The 23,844-nt window shown below is 43.6% G+C and overlaps 1 protein-coding gene across 3 annotated transcripts in view; it reads right to left on the bottom strand.

Annotated features, from left to right (window-relative positions):
* The window catches only part of LOC135260016 (protocadherin Fat 1-like), a 54,719-nt gene extending 31,169 nt beyond the window's left edge, over positions 1-23,550 (bottom strand). For all 3 annotated transcript variants that reach the window (XM_064345067.1, XM_064345068.1, XM_064345070.1), the window contains exons 1-3: positions 20,272-23,550; positions 14,514-14,828; positions 2,012-2,073 (exon numbers count right to left, since the gene is read on the bottom strand). In XM_064345067.1, the coding sequence (XP_064201137.1) occupies positions 2,012-2,073; positions 14,514-14,828; positions 20,272-23,527 (3,633 nt within the window). In that variant the 5' untranslated portion in view covers positions 23,528-23,550. The remainder of the gene's footprint in view (positions 1-2,011; positions 2,074-14,513; positions 14,829-20,271) is intronic.
* Between the last annotated feature and the right edge of the window lie 294 nt (positions 23,551-23,844).

Genomic DNA, 23,844 nt, shown 5'->3' with positions numbered 1-23,844 from the left:
TTATATACTCCAAGGCCAGAAAGTAAGGCATATGAAGTGTGTGCAGGGACTAACCATTTAGTAAAATGAGTAAATGAGTACACGATGTCATATATTTAAATGAGGATATTTGACAAAAAACAAAAAAGGAGCTGACAGCTGTTTCAGTCACCTCAGGCCTAAGCCCATAGATTATAATTTTAGCTCTGGCTCAGCTGCTTTAGTATCTGTTGTGCATTTGCCTCAGCGGTAGGAAATCTGGCACTTGCCTGTCAGGGCTGTGATTCAGAGGAACACCTCAGATCACCTGGTGTGCCGGGGTGACTAAGTGCCGACGATCGCGCCTTTCCCGAAATATTTCGACTTTTTAAAATTGTGGATCCCTGCTCGGTGTTGGGTCTCGGGAGCCTCAAATGACCTCCAATCAGGGGCAACAAAAGACACTCGCCCGGCAGCAAGTAATGAGGCCCACGCTGTCTTGTCGAAGAGCAATGACACCAAGTAAGCGGAAAATAAACAATAAAAAAATAGACAAATTCTAAAATGTGGGGTAGTCCACGAGGCCCATGTCTGCACAGGGGCCGACTCTCGACCCATACACCAACCCCCATGGGGTGGGTGGGGGGGGGCAGGTTCAGTTCTCCACCGTGGAATTTTTTGCTACCGTGATCCCATATACTATCAGCAACCCTCTCTGCTTCCCCCCCCTGTCGGAACACACTGTGTAGTGTGGTGTGTGTGTGTGTGGGGGGGAGCAATCAGTGGGAAGTGGATGAGTGTTTATTTGATCGCCCCAACAGATAGCTTGCAGTGCCGTGACAAACAAGCGCGGTGACTGCAGAGAAATAGCCGAGCAGCGTGAGATCGAAACGGCTCCTGACCTCGCAGGCCCTGGAGTCACTGTCTCCGCCTTCATAACCGTATTACAGGGCAGAGCCACTGACCACCGGGCCGCACCTTACGGCTCAGAAACCGTGGCCGAGTCCTGGAGGTGCTGACACAGTATAACCTCCGGTCTTAAAAGAAAGACAGACAAAAAAAAACAGAAAGCAAAGAATGTGGTGTGTAGGCTTTACAGAACCTACATGTCTATTATCAGTGTTTAACAGTCTGATGGAGAACTGAGGCAGTAAAGCATGAAATTACCTGCGGCTGGAGCACATGCCAGCCCTGCCCCGTGGTCTTATTAGGAGCGAGGCCTGGCCAGATCGAGAGGCAGATCTGTTTTCTTTTTTTTTTTACGGTTTTAATCCCACAGTAGAAGAGCAGCCTGTCGCTGCTGAGCGTCGTCCAGGACGCTCCAAACACGACACTCGCACGCCAGCCCTTTCAGAAACCGGGCCTCGGAGGTGAAACAAGATCCTCGCAGGCTCTAGTGAGGCAGCGAGCTGGGCCAGAGGAGGCTCTAAGTGCCCCCTACATCAGCTAAGAGCCTCGCACCGGACTCCCGCTGGTAATGACCAACCCGAAGAGTTCTACAGTCTCCACGGTTACCATTCGGCCAGAACAAAGAACGGGAGCCCTTTTTTTTTTTACTCTGCCCATAGGTGGAAATACGGACTGAATTTTTTTTTTTCTTTGTTGCAACTAACAGGACAGCACATCTAATACACGGGGGTGCTCTATAATGCATGACAGCATGCTAACCTCACGCTCAAAGTACAGACTTTCAAACACAGGGAACCCCGACAGGATGCCAGGCATGTTCAATGCATACAGCCGACACAGCGGTCACAAATGGAAGTGGATTATTAACACTTCAGTCTGCAGAGTGTTCAGTCTGTACGCAGTACATTGGTTTACCCCTGAATTAAAACGGCTCATTAGTACAGCTACTGTTGCACATAAAAGGACATTTCATCTTTGGAATCTGAATAAGTAAGCATCTCCAAATCTACTGGTTGCATTTTTTACAGCAGAGCTTGCGGCCAAACTCTAGTCTAGCACAGGTAAACAGCCCATTGTAGGAAACAAAATTAATATTTATATGAATATTAATATTCAATATATCATATTTAAAGAGTGTGTCTACCTCCAGAATATGTTCCTCCTGCTGTTCTCTGTCCAGTCTTCTTGAAGTAGTTGTGACCAAACCTGTCAATAAACACAAAAACAAAAAATCTGAAACATAATAAATGTATATGGTAAGTGTGTGCAAACAAGCTATTCCATATGTGTGAGCAGTTTTCAGGTACATGTAATGTTTCTGCTTTGGTAAATATTTAAAGAACATTTGTCTACAGAACATGAAGTGCAGTGGCATCAACCCAAAGAGAATGTACACTATAGACAGATTGTCTTCTCTTATGGTATTCATTAATTTCTGTACTAAGTAAAACTCTACACTAATATAAATATCTTTAAAATTGTGGAAAAACTAAGTCAAGACTGTGAATTCCATAGTACAAATGCTAAAAAACATATTTGAGGCCTTAAAAAAAAATGTTTTCCCTGAAAAAATATGTATATATTCCATATCATGTTATGGCCATAGGTACCTATACTAGTATATACAAAATTTTTGGCTCGTCCAAAATCAAAAAAGAACCAATGCCCTAACCTTTCTTTAACCTGCTGAACACAGCCGTAAACTTGCCTCGACCCTCAGACTTATCGTTTTCATAACCCTAACCCTAAGTTGAGCCCTAAAACGTAATTGAAGCCATAGGAACTTTTGAAAACATGTGATTACTCATTTAAAATTGTTGAAAAACTAAGTCAAGACTGCGAAATCCATAGTACAAAAGCTAAAAAACATATTTGAGGCCTTAAAAAAAAATGTTTTCCCTGAAAAAATATGTATATATTCCATATCATGTTATGGCCATAGGTACCTATACTAGTATATACAAAATTTTTGGCTCGTCCAAAATCAAAAAAGAACCAATGTCCTAACCTTTCTTTAACCTGCTGAACACAGCCGTAAACTTGCCTCGACCCTCAGACTTATCGTTTTCATAACCCTAACCCTAAGTTGAGCCCTAAAACGTAATTGAAGCCATAGGAACTTTTGAAAACATGTGATTACTCATTTAAAATTGTGGAAAAACTAAGTCAAGACTGTGAATTCCATAGTACAAATGCTAAAAAACATATTTGAGGCCTTAAAAAAAAATGTTTTCCCTGAAAAAATATGTATATATTCCATATCATGTTATGGCCATAGGTACCTATACTAGTATATACAAAATTTTTGGCTCGTCCAAGCGTAAACTTGCCTCGACCTCAGACTTATCGTTTTCTAACCTAACCTAAGTGAGCCAAAACGTAATTGAAGCCATAGGAACTTTGAAAGTGATTACTCATTTAAAATTGTGGAAAAACAAGTCAGACTGTGAATTCATAGTACAATGCTAAAAAATATTTGAGCCTAAAAAAATGTTTCCCTGAAAAAATATGTATAATTCATATTTGTTATGGTCATAGGTACCTATACTAGTATATAAAAATTTTGGCTGTCCAAAATCAAAAGAACAATGTCCTAACCTTTCTTTAACCTGCTGAACCAGCCGTAAACTTGCCCGACCCTCAGATTATCGTTTCAAACCCTAACCTAAGTTGAGCCTAAACGTAATTGAAGCCTAGGACTTTTGAAAACATGTGATACTCTTAAAATGTGGAAAACTAAGTCAAGACTGTGAATTCCATAGTACAAATGCTAAAAAAATATTGAGGCCTTAAAAAAAAAATGTTTTCCCTGAAAAAATATGTATATATTCCATATCATGTTATGGCCTAGTACCTATACTAGTATATACAAAATTTTGGCTCGTCCAAAATAAAAAAGAACCAATGTCTAACTTCTTTAACTGCTGAACACAGCGTAATTGCCTCGACCCTCAGACTTACGTTTCATAACCCTAACCCTAAGTGAGCCCTAAAACGTAATGAAGCCATAGGAACTTTTGAAAACATGTGATTACTCATTTAAAATTGTGGAAAAACTAAGTCAAGACTGTGAATTCCATAGTACAAATGCTAAAAAATATATTTGAGGCCTTAAAAAAATATTTTCCCTGAAAAAATATGTATATATTCCATATCATGTTATGGTCATAGGTACCTATACTAGTATATACAAAATTTTTGGCTCGTCCAAAATCAAAAAAGAACCAATGTCCTAACCTGTCTTTAACCTGCTGAACACAGCCGTAAACTTGCCTCGACCGTCAGACTTATCGTTTTCCTAACCCTAACCCTAAGTTGAGCCCTAAAACGTAATTGAAGCCATAGGAACTTTTGAAAACATGTGATTACTCATTTAAAATTGTGGAAAAACTAAGTCAAGACTGTGAATTCCATAGTACAAATGCTAAAAAATATATTTGAGGCTTAAAAAAAATGTTTTCCCTGAAAAAATATGTATATATTCCATATCTTGTTATGGTCATAGGTACCTATACTAGTATATACAAAATTTTTGGCTCGTCCAAAATCAAAAAAGAACCAATGTCCTAACCTTTCTTTAACCTGCTGAACACAGCCGTAAACTTGCCTCGACCCTCAGACTTATCGTTTTCCTAACCCTAACCCTAAGTTGAGCCCTAAAACGTAATTGAAGCCATAGGAACTTTTGAAAACATGTGATTACTCATTTAAAATTGTGGAAAAACTAAGTCAAGACTGTGAATTCCATAGTACAAATGCTAAAAAACATATTTGAGGCCTTAAAAAAAAATGTTTTCCCTGAAAAAATATGTATATATTCCATATCATGTTATGGCCATAGGTACCTATACTAGTATATACAAAATTTTTGGCTCGTCCAAAATCAAAAAAGAACCAATGTCCTAACCTTTCTTTAACCTGCTGAACACAACCGTAAACTTGCCTCGACCCTCAGACTTATCGTTTTCATAACCCTAACCCTAAGTTGAGCCCTAAAACGTAATTGAAGCCATAGGAACTTTTGAAAACATGTGATTACTCATTTAAAATTGTGGAAAAACTAAGTCAAGACTGTTAATTCCATAGTACAAATGCTAAAAAACATATTTGAGGCCTTAAAAAAAAAATGTTTTCCCCGAAAAAATATGTATATATTCCATATCTTGTTATGGTCATAGGTACCTATACTAGTATATACAAAATTTTTGGCTCGTCCAAAATCAAAAAAGAACCAATGTCCTAACCTTTCTTTAACCTGCTGAACACAGCCGTAAACTTGCCTCGACCCTCAGACTTATCGTTTTCATAACCCTAACCCTAAGTTGAGCCCTAAAACGTAATTGAAGCCATAGGAACTTTTGAAAACTTGTGATTACTCATTTAAAATCATTTTCAAAACATGCATATCTGTAGATTTGTTTTGGGGTCATATTTTTCCCTTGACTGAAAATCCGTCATCAAAGTGCATTTTAGAGACGAGAGAGGGAATCAATCCACTACAAGTTCAGCGGTACTATTTATACGCCTCGCTCAAGTGTCCATCACTCTTGCCATTTTTAACCATATGAAAGAAGCTTCGCAAACCACAGCACATCTGATAGGCATGAAAGAGATTTCCAAAATACCAATACCATTCTGAGGGCATATACTGCATATGCCAGTGCGAGAGAATCAAGCCTCAGCTTTTAAAAAAACATCACTACTGGCTAGGGAAGGGCTTGACTATGCCTGAAGCTTCATGCATCCTTCATGCAGGCCTGAAGAGAAGCCTAGAACCTGAAACTTAAAAATATCCATTGAACAGCAGAGAAAACATACAATGCATAATGATAGAAACTTAACTTGAGTGCACACCATTAAAACAACACAAAAACAACTGTAACTCGAGCCCCTCACCAGTAATGGTTTTGAAGAAGAGACGCATATGCTGATGTACATCACATTATCTGTATGCTCAAAGCTGTTTTAGATCTTTGATGAAGTTTTAAGTACAAGAAAAGAGAAAGAAAAAAAATAAATAAATAAAAATGATGAGATGACACCTAATTCTGTGTGAGACATACAAGACTCCTGGGGACTCATTAAAAAAAATAAAAAATAAAAAACGCAACACGGGTTTGCTAAACCTACACTTCAACCACTTTCCTGCTAGACTGTTCTAAATTGGTTCTTGAGGTGCCAGGTGTAGTTTGTCATCAGTAAGCTGAAATTCCAAAAATGAGCTTCTTACAGTGGCAGTGTTAAAGGCATGCCATTTTGCTTTTGCTCTATACTGCCTTTTCCCTCCCTTCAGTTTCATCCATTCTTTCACCCCATACAAGGCGAAAACAAGTTTTTATCTGCACAAATAAACGTGCGTCACTCATTGCAGAACGAACAGAAACGAGAAACTAACAGGTCTGATGTTGAATGTAGCTCAGGTAGGATAACTTCTTAGCCTTAAAATGTGTCTTCAGAGCCTGTTCTGCCTGCACATGCTGTGAGCCAAACTGCAATTGGCAGGACTGGCTCTATGGTGGTTTCAGTATGTTTAAACTAAATAACATGGTTAGTTATCACTGCAGACACCTTACCAAGAAACACACGAATCCCAGAATTATAGATGATTTTCCTCAAGCACACATAACTCCAAAAAAGATGTTTTTATTAAAACTGCAGATTATTCATAATTAATAAAACAGATGCAGACAAGCATAAGAGCTACATATTAATTACAATCTTCTGAGTATAGTAACTGGACGTGGTGCGAATAAGACAGATCATTAACAGGAAGAGGGCAAACCCAGGGTGAAAAATCACACTCAAAAATGCATTTGCCTTCACACACACACACACATACATGCACACACACACACACACATACACATGCATACACACCCACACACACGCACATAAACACACGGCCACAGACACGCACAAAAACCTACATCCACTATCTCTATCTAATCACTGCATATCAAGTCAGGCCAGGGACCCTTCCACAGTGCATTCAAGGACCCACAGGGGTCCATGGACCCCCTGCTGAAAACGCAAGCATCATTTATAACATTCGTAAAACATTTCTGTCTCTAAAAAGAAAAGTGTCAGGGTAACTGTGACACCCAGGCAAGTCAGGCGCCAGCAGTACCCCGACCAACACTTCTCACCATTGGCCCACCCTCTGTAGGGAGCCAAACCATCGCCCTTCTCTGCCAATAGCTGTGCTTGTTCAATAGCGGAAAATGGAAGATTTCTGCTGTAAACCCAATAGAAAAGCACTGCGTGTAATATAAGAAGCACCAGCAACCATTTGTGTGTAAGTAGGATCATGACAGTTCCTTGCCCAATAAACCTGAAAAGGCTTAGCAATCTGAAATGCTCTTGGCCAGTATGCGAACCAACATGCATTTGGCTTAACACCTCGACTGGTGTGGCGTGATTTCATCTGCGTGTACCTGAAGCAGCACGCTAGCAAAAAACAGATCAGCGCCCTCAAGGACTGATGCCCATCAAGTGAGCTTACAAATGACTAATGCAAAGCAGACAAGCAGCACTTTCATCAAATGTGACTCAAACCAGCTCTACTAGTCCATGTAACCCGGTCTTCAATATGCCAAATGCTTTGATTTACACACATAAATGATTTTTTTTTTTTTTTTACATAAATCTTTTGTGTGAGCTGCTGAAATGATGGAGCAGTGAAACAGCACGCTGTGTCAGGAACCTGACTAAAGCCGTATCCATTTCCTATTTGTCTTGGCTCCTGCTCCCCACGGGGTCTTTCAAACGAGAGAGAGAGAGAGAGAGAGAGAGAGGGAGAAGGAGAGGAAGAGAGAGAGAGAGAGAGAGAGAGAGAGAAAAAAACAAAAACTGACATAGTTACGAGCAAAGGTGATGCTGCTGAAAGCTGATAGCAGAATGTGGATGGGGGTGATTTGCGGCTTAGCCCACCGGCTACGCGCGCTACGCGGTTTTTCACGTAACTCAGGGGGATTAGCGGCGCACACAAACTCGACAGGAGCAACCCGACGGTAAAGAATCGCTCCGACGGCGCCTTCAAAAAAAAACTCAGACGAGGACCGCTTCTCTACTTTCAGCATAACGGCAGGTCTGACTTCATTTCAGCCGTCGGTAAATTGTCTGGATACGGCCAAGCAAGCCAGCCTTTCAAAAACTTGCTGTCAGTTTTGAAAACGGTCGCCGGTATTACACACAGAACTGCCACAGAGCAACGTGCCACTTCGGACAGTTACTGTGACAGGTACGCGCAGGTATCTTTGGATAAAAGGAGACAAGAAACCACAAAGAGCAGCTCAGATAACAGCAACTAGTCAGGAATGTTACGCTATGTTATGTTATGTTAACTATACATTTTCACAATGAAAAAAGCCCTGGTTCTCAAAACGCGCTGTATACAAACTTTCAAACAAGTCAGACACATCAGAACTACCAATAAATGCACAAAAGACCACTGAACTGCCAATAAACCACCAGTACGTTGGTTGTAAATTAGAAAGATCAGCACACAAGTGTTTCAAATGACACAAAAAGTTGTTCCGAGGAAACTGAAGCAACTTTTTTTTCCCCCGCCTCACTGAATACCTGCTCACTGTTATGTCTGATAACATTTCAGATCAGCTACTAGTCTGACATGGGGGGAAAAAAATATCCTGTATAAATGGCAGAAACCTCCCCGTGTAGCACCAATGAGTTCCTGAATTACTCAGAAAAAGGCGTCACACATGAAATATGTGGCACAAAGCAGTAATTTAGCAGCCTTTAGCAGCAATGTACGGCACGTAATTTACTGCCTTGCACCACATATTTCACGTGTGACACCAGTCCTGTGTTATTCCGAGACGTGTTTGAATGCAGACGCCCTTGGATTACATCTCCGCCTGAAAAAAAAGAGGGTTGGAAAATGTGACACCTTCAGGCTGAGCAAAGAAGAAAAAAAAAAAAAAGATTTATGGCACATAATGGGGGCGAAAGGGTCGGACGGAGCACGGCGAGCGCGCGTCAAATCAATTTCTGCGTTTGGACGGACCCGTTATCTGTCGTACGTCTTACTTCTGTCGCAGGCGCTTCTGCGTGAGCGGAATCGCGATGAGGCGCCGGGGCGCGTCGGGTAAATATTCATAAAGCTGAGCATGCTCTCATCGTTCAGCACGTGAAACAGGGGTCTTCAGAATTTCAAATATTTCAAAGGGCAATGCTCACGTCCCTCAGCAGGAGAAACTTTTCACTTAGAACTTTTTTTACAGCGTCATCGGGGACATTACATCTGCAATCCCTTTCAAGCTATGATTTATTTAAAATGCTCAATCAAGGCAAGGCTTTATTCACTGTTGTAGTTGCGGTCGTAGTTAGTCGCTAGAGTGCCTATTTCTGTGGTCGTTATGGTGACTATTGCTGTTGTTATTGTTGTTATTGCTGCTGTTGTTACAATACAAAGTGTTTCCCCTTTAATGTAGAACCATTGTCAAAGCTAAATTATTATTAAATGTCGATATTGCTTTCATTGTTATTGTGCCTAATTCGGTTGTTACTGTGGCTATAGCCGTTGTGGCTATTGTTGCAGCTGCCATGATCCAAAGTGTTCCCTCTTCAATGTAGAACCACTGTCGCAGCTAATGTAGTATTATTAAATGTTGAGGTTAACCTGAACATGACCTCACAGGAACACACACACATCTTCAGGTTCTTGTCCTCCTTTTCCCTCCATCATTACCAGCCCACCAGCCACACTTCTCCACGACAGTCGTCCTGCCGAAAATCAAAGATCTCCCCGGACAGACAGCTCGAGCTTCGTGCCTTGATTATCAGACCGCTCGTGTTGTGACTATTCCCGAAAACCACCAAATTTAAATTCAATTACGTTCGACTTTTCAGCAGCTCAGCGAGGGCCTCCTTGTGAGCACCTAATTAGGCAGATTTCTCAGTGCAGATTTGTGGAAACTGTGACCGCAGAGAGTCCGCAGACTGAATAACTGATTTTGCCATTATCATGTTCCAGTCACCAACGCTGTACCCCTTTATCCAATCTGACAGGGGTTTGTCTAATTTTTCTTTCTGTTTTACCCATGCTGCTATCAAAAGCACTGCCCACATTCAGTGATGTTGTTTAGCACACGGCTTTTTCAGAAAAACACAGGTTTTTTTGTTTGTTTTTTTTGGCTTCTTGCTTCTCTGAAGGGTTTTTTTTTCTTTCTTACTACGCAGTGAGAGATTAATTTCAATTTTATGTAGGGGAAAAAAATGTTTACAAAATAAAACTACTTACTGAACACTACTGCCTTGTTTCTCTGAGCAGTTCATGGTCAGGACACAATGCTAAACCTAAACTGGACATTACCATATTTAGTCAGCTAAAGATCATGAATAGTATCTGGACTTTGGACTGTCATTTCTCACATACCATTTATAAATATGAAGCATTGTTATGGAAGCCAATTTCCCCACAGTTGTGTGGTCAACAGTGCTAGAGTAATTAATATTTAAAGGACTGACCTGCAGTTACCTATTTGCTGGCAGGTAACATTTTTTGATATGCAGAAATTGGTTCTCGCAGTCCTACACATCCACATAACATGTGAAGAAAAGAGTTTGGCACTTATAATTCAGTTAAGTCAAAGGTGGATATGATAAACATCTTCACCTCTGATAATACTCTATAGGACATGCATATGCCCTTAATGAACGCTGTAAAAAAAAAATAATAATAATAAATAAATAAAAAAACTACACGGTCAACACATCAACTATAATTGCATCAACTCCGCACAATCAATCCTGGATATCGATAACACCATTTAGGGCTAATCCAATTCAGCCCACAAGTGAACACAGCGTGTCGATTGGAACCACAGCGCAATAACCGCCATCTCCGGCTATCGGCCATCTGCTTTATCGACGCCCGCCGCCCCCGCATCTCAGCAACGTTGTCGCGGCACACTCGGCGGCAGTGTAGTGTAATGGGTAAGGAGCTGCCCTCGTAACCAGATGGTAAGAGGTTCGAATCCCAGGGTGGACACTCGAGAGAGAGGTACTTAACCTGCAATGCTTCAGCGTATATCCAGCTGTATAAATGGATGCAGTGCAAATGCTGTGTAAAACGTTGTGTAAGAGCGTCAGCTAAATGCCAGTGATGAAATGTAATGGAGCTGCGGCAGCCAGCTTCAGACAACATTCGGCCAATGGGTGCCATCCCGCCGTGACCGCCAAGCTAAAACTGCAAACAGTTTTCAGACACCCTTCTGACAGACTGAAACAAGACTGAAACAAACTGAAACTGAAACAATCTCCGCGACTGAGACGCACCGCACCGAGCTCAGAGTTCTTCAGCGTGCGTTAACAGAAGCCCCACGACGCCCTCAAATTGAGAGCGCAAGTGCAGCAATCGCCTCTGAAAGCAGGTACATACGATCGCACGTGATGACTGGCTCGCTTGTTTCACCGACTGTTACAAAACGCTCGCACGGCACAGCATCAGTACGGACTGAGACCAGAAGAACTGGGCTCTACAATCACAAGCACGAAGTGCATGAAGTGGACACCGGACAGACACTGGAGAGGCGGTAAGGACGGCGAGAACTGAGAAGAAAATTGTCAGAATCCCCCACAGCAAACAGGGTAGCCAATACGAGCCAGCCAGGGAGCAGAAACAGGCACTCAAGCTACAGTAGGCGCTTTGCATATTCAAATGACTTTTTCTCCAGCGCGGTTGCCAGTTATGCAGCAGTATGCGCTGGGGAAGGCGATGATAAGTGTTGCGTTTCTCCTTTCGCTGAAGTCGTACGGCTCCTGCGATCTTGTGAGAGGGGGTGACATTCTGCAGCTTTCGCACAGCTTAATATGGGAGAGCTTTAATTAAGAAACTCAAAACCACGGGCTGATGTATTAACTCCACATGACAAAAGAATTAGGCCAACACCACAAAAAGATACCACTATTTCTTCTTCTTGAGATAAAAATAACAAGTGGTATTTGTCCACTGAATCAAACGGATGCTAATCTACCAATACATGAACGATACAAAACAAAACACATTACAGTTTACGCTTTATGGACAATTTTGGGATGTAATCATGAGCTTCCGCTACATGTCAACATTGAAAATTGGGTGCATGGGAACTATAGAAACAATCATTCTATCACCGCTTAAATCTGCAATAGAAATCCACGAAACTTCTACTGATTCACTAGCAAACAGCAGACATTCACTACATCCACTAAAAAAGACACACTGTTCTGGTATATATATTCTGCCTTAACATTGTGATTTCCCACACAAATGCAAAATGGCACAGATCAAAGCATCGTTTTAGCTCTGTTCATCAGCTGTCAGGACTGACATTTTAAGCTTCCGGTAAAACAGCGTAGTGGAGGAAACGCTGTCAATATCTCTGGCAGGAGAAAAACTGCAGTGATCCACAAAAAAATCTGAGCCGCATTTCTAGACATAGCGGCATCAGTTCTTCAGATGTGTTTGTGGTCCTGCAGGTTGGCCAAAGGGAAGCATTCTCTTTATACCGACATGTCAGTCAACCTACTAAGGTCATTTATATTTCATGTTTAAATTTTAGAATACAAATATCTTTCAGCAGTGGGAAAATACATTTGTTAAACCAATTCATCACTTTAACCTAATTTTCTGTCAGCCTTACATTTTTTTGCTTTATTTCCAGTTTCTGGTTATCATTACCTCATTTTGAAAAACATTTATCACACAGACACCTCATCCTGATAAAATGTTCAAACCCCCAGCTATTTGCTGTTGGCTCCTTTTCCCCAAAGGTTTAAGTGTTGCGTCATGAATACAAGAGACAGCAGCTCGTATTCCGTATGTATTTCACCAGACAGTAGACCAGAAGCCGTGCTATGTCAATTTGCACAGCGATGTTTAAACAAAGTCCTCATTTGTCATCGTTTATTCTCAGGGCATCCACAAGATCACTTTGATAAATGGTGCCTCTGATCAGCTCAAACATGCATGAATTAGCATGGATTTCTAATCTCCATGCAGTCCACAATACAACATTCGGTTGCTATTATCCAAAGAATACTGGAAACAGTCCCACACAAGTTAAACACACCTTTGAAAAGCAATTACGGCAAAACAGATTAAAAGGGTCTAAGTGAGCTATTTATTTCCCAAACAGCCCTTCGGCTGCAAGGTATCTCTCTCAGTGCTATGCTAAACCTCGCTGCCGTAACATAATCTTATTTATGTAATACAAATAAGATTTGTCAAAATACAGGTGTCTCATTTGGGCCCTGTAGCCGAGATAGTTATTTCACGCCCATTAGCCTGTGCAAACTTAATTTCCTTCGCTACAAGCTAAGTGTAGGTCAATTCATGTGGGCCACCACTCTGGAAAGTGTGTAACGCGATGGAGCCTTATCGCTGAAGCCAAACTCAGAACTTTGCCTGCAAATGCACATTGACTGCGCATTAAATTATCAACCGCACACATTTCCACAAGGCTGAAGGTCAACGAGTGAAGCAGAAATTGAAACGGACACTTTCCACCCCACTTCAGTTACAAATCCAGCGCAGCCACAGCATAAAAAAAAAGTTTTCATTTGAAAAAAAGAATGACCACCTGTCACTGTTTTTACATTGCACATCCTTAGAAAATTATTTATGAAAAGCCAGTTCTCTCCAGAGTGAGGCCTGTGCAGTTTTCAGAGCATCAGAACAGGTGTTATTATGTAGTTCATGGCTAAATGCAACAAAAAATGGCCTCTTAAATTTTTCTTTGCAGAGAATTAAACCAAATCATTCTACAATGACAACAACCTGTCCTATCAATTATAATAAGCCATTGAGCCTTGCTGAAGAGACAGAGATGTGCTTTGGCCTGCACGAATCCCTAATGTTCATACTTTTCACTTACCGAGACACTGAATCATTTTTCTATAACAGGCTTGCCGAGACAGATTTTCTGGAACTAGACTCCATGTTAGAAAAATACAGTTATCAAACCTAAAGCAATGCAATGTTTGCAATCATTTAAATGCAAGAGGAAACAGGTTTTCACATGAAACATATTATTGTATACATTTTATGTTCCTACAGACATATGTACGTTATGTGCCAGTCTTTACAACCTCCACCCCTACAGACAGTTAATGATATTCACTGACAGCTAAGATTAGGATCTATCTGATTCAACACACATGAGCCAGAGAAGCAGTACATTCAATGAGCCCCTGGTTCTGTAAGTTATAATAACATGCTCGAGAACTAGCCCACTAATAGTCTAAGACTTATTACTTATTTGAATTTATTATTTTCACCATCTGAACTCACAAGCAAGGCTATACAGAGACCTGGCGGCTCGCCAGACACATGGTCTCGGCTTAATAATAAAGTAAGCAGTTATAAACATTAATTGTGGTAAATTCAGCCTTCATACATAGACATCTATGCACATCAACTTCCTCCATGAATTTGGGATCTGTTCTGCCCCAAAAAACACACTCGCACACAGTGCAAAATATGAAAACCACAGCCACCATCAAAAGAGAACAAAGACAAACAAGTAAGATCTTCATGGGGAAGACGAGTCTGGCGGCTACGCAGTTCACAGCAGTAGCACACAACACAGGACACAACAGGAGCGCCGAAACAGAACCACAAGGACCGAGCAGCGCAGTCTCACCCGTCTTGGGATTGATGGCGAAGAACCCCTGCGGATTCCCGCTGGTGATCCTGTAGGAGAGCCTGTCGCCGGACCTGGTGTCCGGGTCGAAGGCCTCGACGCGGATGACGGACACGTCCTTCGGCGAGTTCTCCGCGACGGACGGGTAGTAGACCGGCTCCGAGGTCTGCGGGGCGTTGTCGTTGACGTCCTCCACCTCGACGAAGACCTCGACGAAGGACGAGAGGGGCACCGCGCCTCTGTCGGTGGCGTAGACGGTCAGCCAATAATGCGGGGCGGTCTCGTGGTCCAAGAGCTCCTCTGTTCGTATGACGCCTAGGGCAAAGAATAGCAGAAACATTGCTTTTATGTATATATAAATATTATTATTATTCCACTTGCTGTCAGGGTCTAAGCAAATGAACGTTGCGCAGAGCACGAATGTGACAGCTTTATCCGCCTGCCAGTTGAGAAATATCACGTCCAGGCACCAGGCTATGTAAAATAGCCACGATAGGAAGAGATATTCAAACGACATTAGAACTGAGCACAGTAACTTTTTATGGACCGTGTTCTCTGCCACGTGCGTGGCCTGGCCGCGCTAAGTAAAAGCTGAGGACCAGGAGAGGGTGTAACTAAAAGGGGGAAAAAGTGCGTTTAACAGACCTGCAACACCCAGCTGTCTGTCAGTACAAAGCACGTTTCCATTTGCACCCTGAGAGACAGACAAAAGATAAGGCCACTCCACTTGCTCCAGTATAGCGCGCCCCTGTGCATTTCTACACTACAGCGTACACTTTCGTTTTTTTGTGCAACCTTATCACTCATATTGCTGGTCTTTGTGTAAAACATTGCATTTCCTTTTATGGAGACTGGCCTGTTTCTTGCCATTACTTGAGAGAGTCACTACAGGTAGATATGGAAAATGAAGCAAGCTGGGTAGTAAACTGAAAATAAAGTAGTTCAATCCAATTTCCTGTAAGTACAGAAAAGGACATATCTGTGTTCCCTAAAAAGCAGATTAATTTTAGAAATAAACATGACAGTTGAACTGAAAGCACACTGTTATCGCAGTGCATGCAGAGACAGCTTACAGTATCTGCATTATAGCTTTCAAATGAAGATCCACACAGAGTGTTCGCAGCACAAACTGGGCATTGTGAGTGTGGGGCATAAATAAAACATTTCAGCGGAAAATTCAGCAAAAAAGAAAAAAAAAAACACAAAAAAAGACGACGTGTTCCAGGTTCCAAGAGCCATTCCTCCTGAGCAGTATTCCAAATCGGAGGGAGGAGGTGGTCCTGCCAAAGCACCCCCCCCCCCCCTCATATATGACCCTGCAGGCTCCTATTTAGCATGAACCGCACAGTGAGATGTGGTGCTCTGTTTTACGGCTGATGTCCACGCAATGTTGGCACACCCTCAGGGCCAGTGTAAATTATGCAAATTTGCCATTTAACTGGTCCTGTTTCTGCATGACTGTGCTGTCAGAAAACAGATACAAAACTCAGAAATGTTCTGAACTTTTTCACAAAAAAAGCCAAAAAATAAAAAATCAACCAACGTGAGTTTGGAAACTGTACTTTGGCACATGAGGCCACTTGGCGCATTAACTGTAATAACTGCCGTCAATCCATTTCCTGTTTTTTTTTCATAACAGCAGGAACCTTATGCCGCCAAGTAAGATTTTCTACACTTTCCCACTGGAAATAAATGAAAGATGACAGTAAGTAGGGAGAAAAATAACCGTTTTAAATCCAAGGAGTGAGAATTCTCAAACTGCAAGCTTGGGTAAATTGCTAATTCCCAATGTCACAGAAGGATAGCACAGTTTTCCCTTCAAGAGCTTTTCAACAAAAAATTTGCATATAATTTTCAATCAAAGAAAAATGTTGAAAGAAAACCAGAGAAAATCTGAGAAAGATTGAAATTAGTAAAACCCAGTTTGTCATCTGTATGACAAATTGTTACATGTAACCATTATACTCCAAAATTGAGTCAATATATAATTTCTGAAAAATATACAAGAAGTCCAGAGAAGTATAAACGGGCCAACTAACCTCCCCAGCCCTATACTTAAATTGAACATGTTCCCTCAGTCTCTCAAACAAAGCACTCACAGAAACACAAAGCGTGAAAAGCAACTAGTACGTCAGACCTACGGCTAAATCACTCAGTCATGCACACAAAATGGCAACATAAATCCATCATTAAACTGTTTAACATGATTAGGAAGGCTTTGGTCCTAATGCTGGAAGTACACTGGAAGTAAAGGATAACACGTTTCTTACATTCAAGTACAAAGGCCAGTTCATTCCAGGTGCATGATAACATTCACACTCTCCTCCAAAGTCTTTTTTTCAGTCTACTTCCTGCCCAATTCCTAACAGCATAGCAGCAATTTATTTATCAAAAAATATGCAAATTACTACCTAAAAATGATGAAGAAGGGAGGAGGAAGAGGAGAATGAGGAGGAGGAGAAGAGAAAGAAGAACTAGAAGAAGAAGAAGACGCAGCAGCAGTAGCATGTTAAGATGTTTTAATAAACCTGTTGGTGTGGACAATAAGACGTGCTGCACTGGATGTTACAGGTGTTCAATGACTCTTATCATTGCTCAGGTGCACTGCCCTGTCACTGCATCCACTAAAATAAAGTTTTATGTAATAAATTCTCCTTTTATGGTGCTTGTAGGCAGCACAGCTTCAAAGAACCCAGTTCAGTTACAAAAAAGTTACTTTAAAAAGGGTAGTCTGCTTCAAAGTTCTCATATATATGGTGGAATTAACTTTGAAAAGCTGTCTTCATTTATTATCTAACAAGCATCCTTGGCTAAAGGGGGCAACCTAGAAAGGCACTGTATTCTGTTGAATAATCAAATTTGAGGCAAATGGCGTGTTTCTGTATATACAGTAGCTGCCCCCAATAGTGTGGCAGCAGATGGCAGAGAAAAATTTACTCATGCATATTCATCAATCAGCATCAGCAAACCAGCATCCTTCCATCCTCGTTAGACATACATCATGTTTTCTTACAAAAAAAAAATCTCAAAAATAATCCACATTTTTTTCAGATATATTCAAGACTGATGTACCACCAAACATAAATCAATTAGATAAATAGTCAAATATGTCGAAGGACAAAAGCTATCAAAGCAGTGATACAATTAGTTAATTAGTATATGGCTGACAGAATTTTTGCTGAATGCAGCCCATTACTTCCAGTTTAGGAACTCCTTTAGGACAAGTTCATACAGCTTCCATTGTTATCTCACTGGATGTCATTTCAAAAGCTTCTGTGTGTGTCCATCAGCCAGACCACTGCACATGGCCCTGCCTTGAGTTTAATTACACTTTATTATTCAAGAGTATTTACCTCTGGCCCCAGGGGCTCTTTCTGGTAGTCTGATAATAAAAGGTAGTTGTTGTTACTGCATTACAGTATACACTACAGCTGTGGGGGAAAAAATGAACAGTACACATCAAATTTGTAGTTTCACAGTTTATGGGTGTGCGTCTGTGTAAAATCTTGGCTTGTACATGGTGAGGCTGGAATTTTGCAGGTTAGAGTTAAATTCAGTTTAAAAGTTTAAAAATGACTTAATGGCTTCGAGAAAGCATCAAATTTAAACGGCGAAATCGAAAGCGCGCTTTTAATTTTGTGCCCTGCAATCAACCACGACTCAACCTTCTTGCGTTATTGCAGTGGTTGCCAGGGCAACACTTCTCAAGCACAGGCCGGGATTCGCTCTTCAAAGAAAGTCGCACTTTGGGTTTTGAGTGCGGCACATGAAAGGGGCGCTAAGAGGCGGATAGCTTAATGCCGTCAATCTCGCTCAAATCCATCGCGATATCTTTCCTACATCTGGATTCCGAAGCCAAGCGCGTTAAAAAGAGAGCAGCGCGAAATTGCCCCCGGAGCATTAAAACGCACTATTTAAACGGGGCTGTTTTAAGATCATAAACGTCCCACTGATGTGCAAATGTTAGCGCGCGACCCCTGGACAGGACTACAGATCCGATCGCTTTTTAATCTAAATGCAGACACGAGCGTGATGGGTAACGTAGTTTGCCGATGTTATCAAAGAAAGCTGCTTCCCGCCTGAAGGAAGGCCAGATTCTGAATGATAAACGATCTTTTAAAATAAAGCAGCCCAAATCTCCCCGTTACTCTAGGCTGGGAACCAAAGTTGGATATTCAAGTAAATCACAGAATCAAAGATGGAAGCACAGAATCAAAGATGCTCCCTTCAAATTCAAGGAGCAAAAGAGCCCAGGCTCCAGGACACAGCTCTACTCCAACTCAAAACTAGAAAACTAGAAGGGTATTCTGTCAAGCACAGGTAGGAAGAAGAAAGCGTACTGACGCAACCATATTGCCCATCCAACTCAGGGGCCTTTGTGAAAACCTCTTTCAATACAACATGTAGGATGGCACTGAGTGCTTGCAGGATGGCTGATTCACATACACGTCGTTCACTGATGTGTGCACGCGATGTTGCAGGGTCTCAACTATCAGCGTGTGGTGCACTGTTCAGCATGAATAAAATTGTCAAGCTTATTGGATATTTGCAATAGTCTAGACAGTCAAAGGTGGTATATTCCTTCAACTGCAATCCTGTGTTTTCAGCACTGATTGCTTTTAATGAAGTTGTTTCTTACGTTTAAATAAACCCACGTTTAGTCTGCTCAACATTATCACATATTAGATTAACATAAATGCCTTTTTTTTCTCCTTCCACACAAGTGGGAAAATAGCAAAGACAGGGACAAAATACAATGTATGTAATGGATCCTCGGGAGATACAATCACGATAAACAGCTGTGGTTAGTTCTTCAATCAAAGAACCTGCAGAAAAAAGTAAGACTGGTGTATGCTTCATTCAACACAAAGTTCTGAATCTGACCTAACCTGAAAAGGACACTGATTTAACATATGGACCTACAGTAGTTGCATACTGACCATGCAACAAAATATGGTGCCTTTTTACACAAAGTGAACTAAAATGTGTTTGCACCAAATCTGCCCTCAGATAGTGCAAGGTTGACACAGCCTGCTCTGGTTCCCCAAACCTGTTCAATCAAACAAGGCTGCGTGACACCAAATGTGGCTCCAAGGGCGTCAATCAAATCGCCATCATAGGCTGAACAGAGTCAGGACTACACAAGAGTCGGTTTCTCCACGGACAAAATTAGCCAGCCCCGAGCCGCATCGAGCACACACTCCACACTCCTGAAAGCTGTTCATCACACCAGTAATTCAACGTGACGGAGAAGAGACACGTGTGTACGACTCGCTGTGCGAGAGCTAAACTTGTGAGGGGTGTAAGATTAAACACCCCCGGGGCTCTGCTGCCTTCAGAGCGCGGAAATAAAACTCAGGTCTTTTGTGTAAAGCAAACTGACCCCAAAAAAGCGTAAACGGTATGTTGATGACTGCATCTGAAAATAAATAAATAAATAAATGATTTCATGGAGTGCAACTTTTCAGGCATGCACACATACATGCGCACGCACACACAAACACCCCCACACCCACACACACACACACAAACAGACATAAACACACACAGACTTGCATGCACACACGCACGCATGTACACACACATGCACACAAACACACACACGCATCTGCACATTCAAAAATACTCATGCATGATGGCTTTTGTTTTTTTTTTTTTTTACATACTAATTATTCTAGAAAAGATTTCAAAGCCACTTTCAGAAAGAAAAAAAATTGCTATAACTGTGATAAATGAATAAAAAGGCGTTCTCCCTTACCACTCTCTTCATCAATAGTGAATATTCCAAGGCCTGACCCATCCCGGATGGAGTACCTGATTTCTCCATCTCGCCCTTTGTCTTCATCCTTCGCGGTGACTCTCATAACCGACGCGCCAATGGCGGCATCCTCCTTCACAGAGCCCTTAACCGCAAAGGAAGGGAACCAAGGGCGATACAGGTTCTCGTTCACATCCACAACCTCCAGCTCCACGCAAGCGGTGGAGGACAAAGAGACCGGCCTCCCTTTGTCCTTCGCCCTCGCCGTCAAATTGTAAACCTGCTTGGTCTCGTAATCCAGGCTCCGCGCGATCCGCACGGCGCCGCTCAGCTTGTCCACGACGAAGTCGCCGTCCCCGCCGTCCGCCAGGCCGTAGCGCACCTGCCCCGAGTGGCCGTCGTCGGGATCGTGGGCCTCCAGCCAGGCGACCACCGTGCCCACCGGGAGATCTTCCCGCACCCTCACGCGGTACTTCGGGGGGAAAAACCGCGGCGGGTTGTCGTTGACGTCCTCCAACGTGACCCTCAGCGACACGGTCGACACGAGCTGGGGTTCGTCCGCGGCCTGATCGCGGGCCGCGACCTTCAGGACGAGCACGGGGTGCGCCTCGCGGTCCAACGGACTTTTCACCTTCACGACGCCAGTCTCCTTGTCGATGGAGAACATGTCCGTGTTGGCCACGAGAGAGTATCGCACCTTCCCGTTGACGCCCAAGTCTTTATCTGTGGCCTCGACCTGGATTATGTCAGTACCCACCGCCGCGTCTTCACTAATTGTCACAGAGTAACTATCCTGCAGGAACTCCGGGCTGTTATCGTTCGAGTCGATTATATTAACGTCCAGGAGACGCGATATTGACTTCTGAGGTATTCCCAGATCGTACACCGTGATGTTCAAAGTATAATGACTGGTTGTTTCTCTGTCGAGCGGCGCATGGACCTTCAGCCAACCCGTGTCCATTTCAATGACAAATCGGCTCTCTGTATCTCCTCCAGAAATCACAAAAACCAATTTTCCATTAAAGCCGCTATCAGGATCTGTGGCATCTATGAGAGCAACCCTGGCACCGACGGGAAGGTCTTCTTTCACATCAATTACCCCGGGAAAAGTGTCCTTTAACTGTGGCGCGTGCCGGTTAACCGAATGAACGTCTATGAAGTTATTTTCAGGTTCCATGTGACTGTGAATATTAGTGCCCTGAAGCAACTTTTTGGCTAGCATTTTAGCCACCCCTGTGTCAACACATTTCAAGTGCACACCAGTACCAGGAGCGCCGACCGTGATGTTCATAATCATTGGTGGAGTCACGTATTCTCCATCACTGGCAGTGATTTGTAAGGAATGGAAATAAAGTTGCGGTCCCTGGCCATCGCCTAAGGACCGCTGCAGTGACAGCACGCCGGAGTTCGGGTTCAAATCGAAGAGTCTGCGGTCGTTGCCAGACTTTATTTCGTACCGCACCAGCTGCAGCTCGTCGGCGTCGATGGCGGACACCGTCGCCACCGGCTTGTCGGCCGCGAGGTCCCTCGGCACGGCCGCCCTGCAGTCGACGCTCTCGAACAGCGGCTCGTTGTCGTTCAGGTTGTTGAGCGTGACGGTGACCGAGGCCTCCGCCTCCCGGCGAAACGGCGAGCCCCAGTCCGAGGCCCGGACCCGCAGGCTGTAGATCCGCGGCATGAGCTCGTAGTCCAGGTCCCGCGCGGTGCTGACGACGCCGGTGAAGTGGTCGACGGCGAAAGGGTGCGGGTTGCCGCTGGCGACGCTGTAGGTGACAAAGCCGTTCTCGCCGCCGTCCGCGTCCCTGGCGCTGACGGTCAGCACCTCCGTGCCGATCGGCACGTGCTCGTCCACGCTGGCCTTGTAGGACGCCTGGAGGAACTCGGGGGCGTTGTTGTTCGTGTCAATCACGTCAACGACGACCTTGGTCGCCGCGCTTCCATCGCTAGTGCCAACTTCCAACTCAAACTTGGAAGCGTCCTCCGCCTGGAGTCGCCCGGCTGTGGTAATCAGCCCTGTTTCTGGGTTCAGGGTGAACATGTTTTTCTCCGTTTTGTGTTTTAGAATGTACTTTATATGGGGGTGCTTTGGCACGGCCCTGACCATTACAACGGGCGTATGGGGAGGAGCAAATTCGCTCAGTTTTACCTGATAAAGACTCTTTTCAAATTCAGGAGGTGGCAGTTTTAACTGAGGGGGTGTCACGTGAATGACTTTGACAGCCGAAAACTGGGGCGGGCTTCCTTTATCTTTGGCTTGCAGTGTAAGATTGTACCCGTAAGGCTGACCGTCCCAGTCCACACCATGCGATGCTTTAATCTTATACTCCTTGCTGCCGGGACTGGTCCTTACGGTCTTAAACTGCTGCAGCGGATCTCCTGCCACAATACTCAACGAGGCTATTTCACCATTGGCCCCTTGGTCGCCATCGTCTACCGTCACAATGGCGTAAGTGGGATCTCGGTCAGTCGGCGCAGGGCCTGACGCTACCGCCGCGATGACGGGCGCGTGTTCGTTAGCCTGCTCCACCCTGACCGTCAGCTTAGCCGTGCTGCTGACGCCGCTGCTCCCGTACAGCTTCAAGCCCCGGTCGACCGCCAGGACCTCCAGCTCGTAGAGCCGCGTCTCGGAATAATCCAGCCTGCTCGCCAGAGTCACGACGCCGCTGGTCGGGTGGACGGCGAACACGTCGGTCCAGTCCCGAAAGCTGTAATAGTACTCCCCGTTCGTGCCGACGTCGGCGTCCGTGGCGGTGACCCTGGCGACGCTGCTCCTCACGGCCGTGTTTTCGGGGAGGTGGACGCTGTAGGAGGTCGGCGAGAACAGCGGCCTCAGGTCGTTCGTGTCGAGAACTTGCACCCTGACCCTCGCCCGGGCTTCTGCACCGGAGCCCCTCTCCAGCGCCTTTACTGTGAGCAGGTAGCGATCCTTTACTTCCCTGTTGAGGATGGCCGAACTGCCTCCTTTTGTCCTTATCCGCAAGAAACAGAAATCTCCCAAAACGTGCTCTTCGGCCTTGAACAAGCTCTCTGTATCTCCAGAAATGATTTTGTACCGCACTTCCGAGGCCGGGTCCCTGACGTGGACGCCCATTTTGACCCGGCTCTCCAAGTAGGTCTTTGCGGCAGAGTTTTCGTATATAGTGGTGTTATACAGGAAGTGCGTGAACCGTATTGCCGGCACCCTCCTTTGGTTTCCTCTGCAGCTGCATAAGGACTGCAGCAGTATCAAAAGCAGCGCTGTCAAGCGTTTCCCCATGATGGCAGGCTACACTTGTCATCAAACCTGGAAAAAAAGAAAGAAGAAAAAAAAACAGTTATTCCTCTTATTTTGAAATTTGCCAGTAATTCACGATGCGGGAAATTAATCTGGATCAATCCAATCTTCAAGCATACAGCTTTTTATTTAAAGTGAGATTAGGCACACAGCTCTCCAAACAAGATGAGGAAACTCGGTTCTGATACGGAAAGAGGAGTCACAGGTATAATTTGGGACAATGAGACAATACTGCATGAAAGAAAAAATGTAAAGACACAAAAGAAAATAGAAAAGTAAGGCAAGATTTTACCATTTGT

The sequence above is a fragment of the Anguilla rostrata genome, chromosome 7 (genome assembly GCF_018555375.3).
Source record: "Anguilla rostrata isolate EN2019 chromosome 7, ASM1855537v3, whole genome shotgun sequence".
NCBI lineage: Eukaryota > Metazoa > Chordata > Actinopteri > Anguilliformes > Anguillidae > Anguilla > Anguilla rostrata.
The sequence above is the reverse complement of the archived record's forward strand: the minus strand, read 5'-3'. Positions and strand labels throughout refer to the sequence as shown.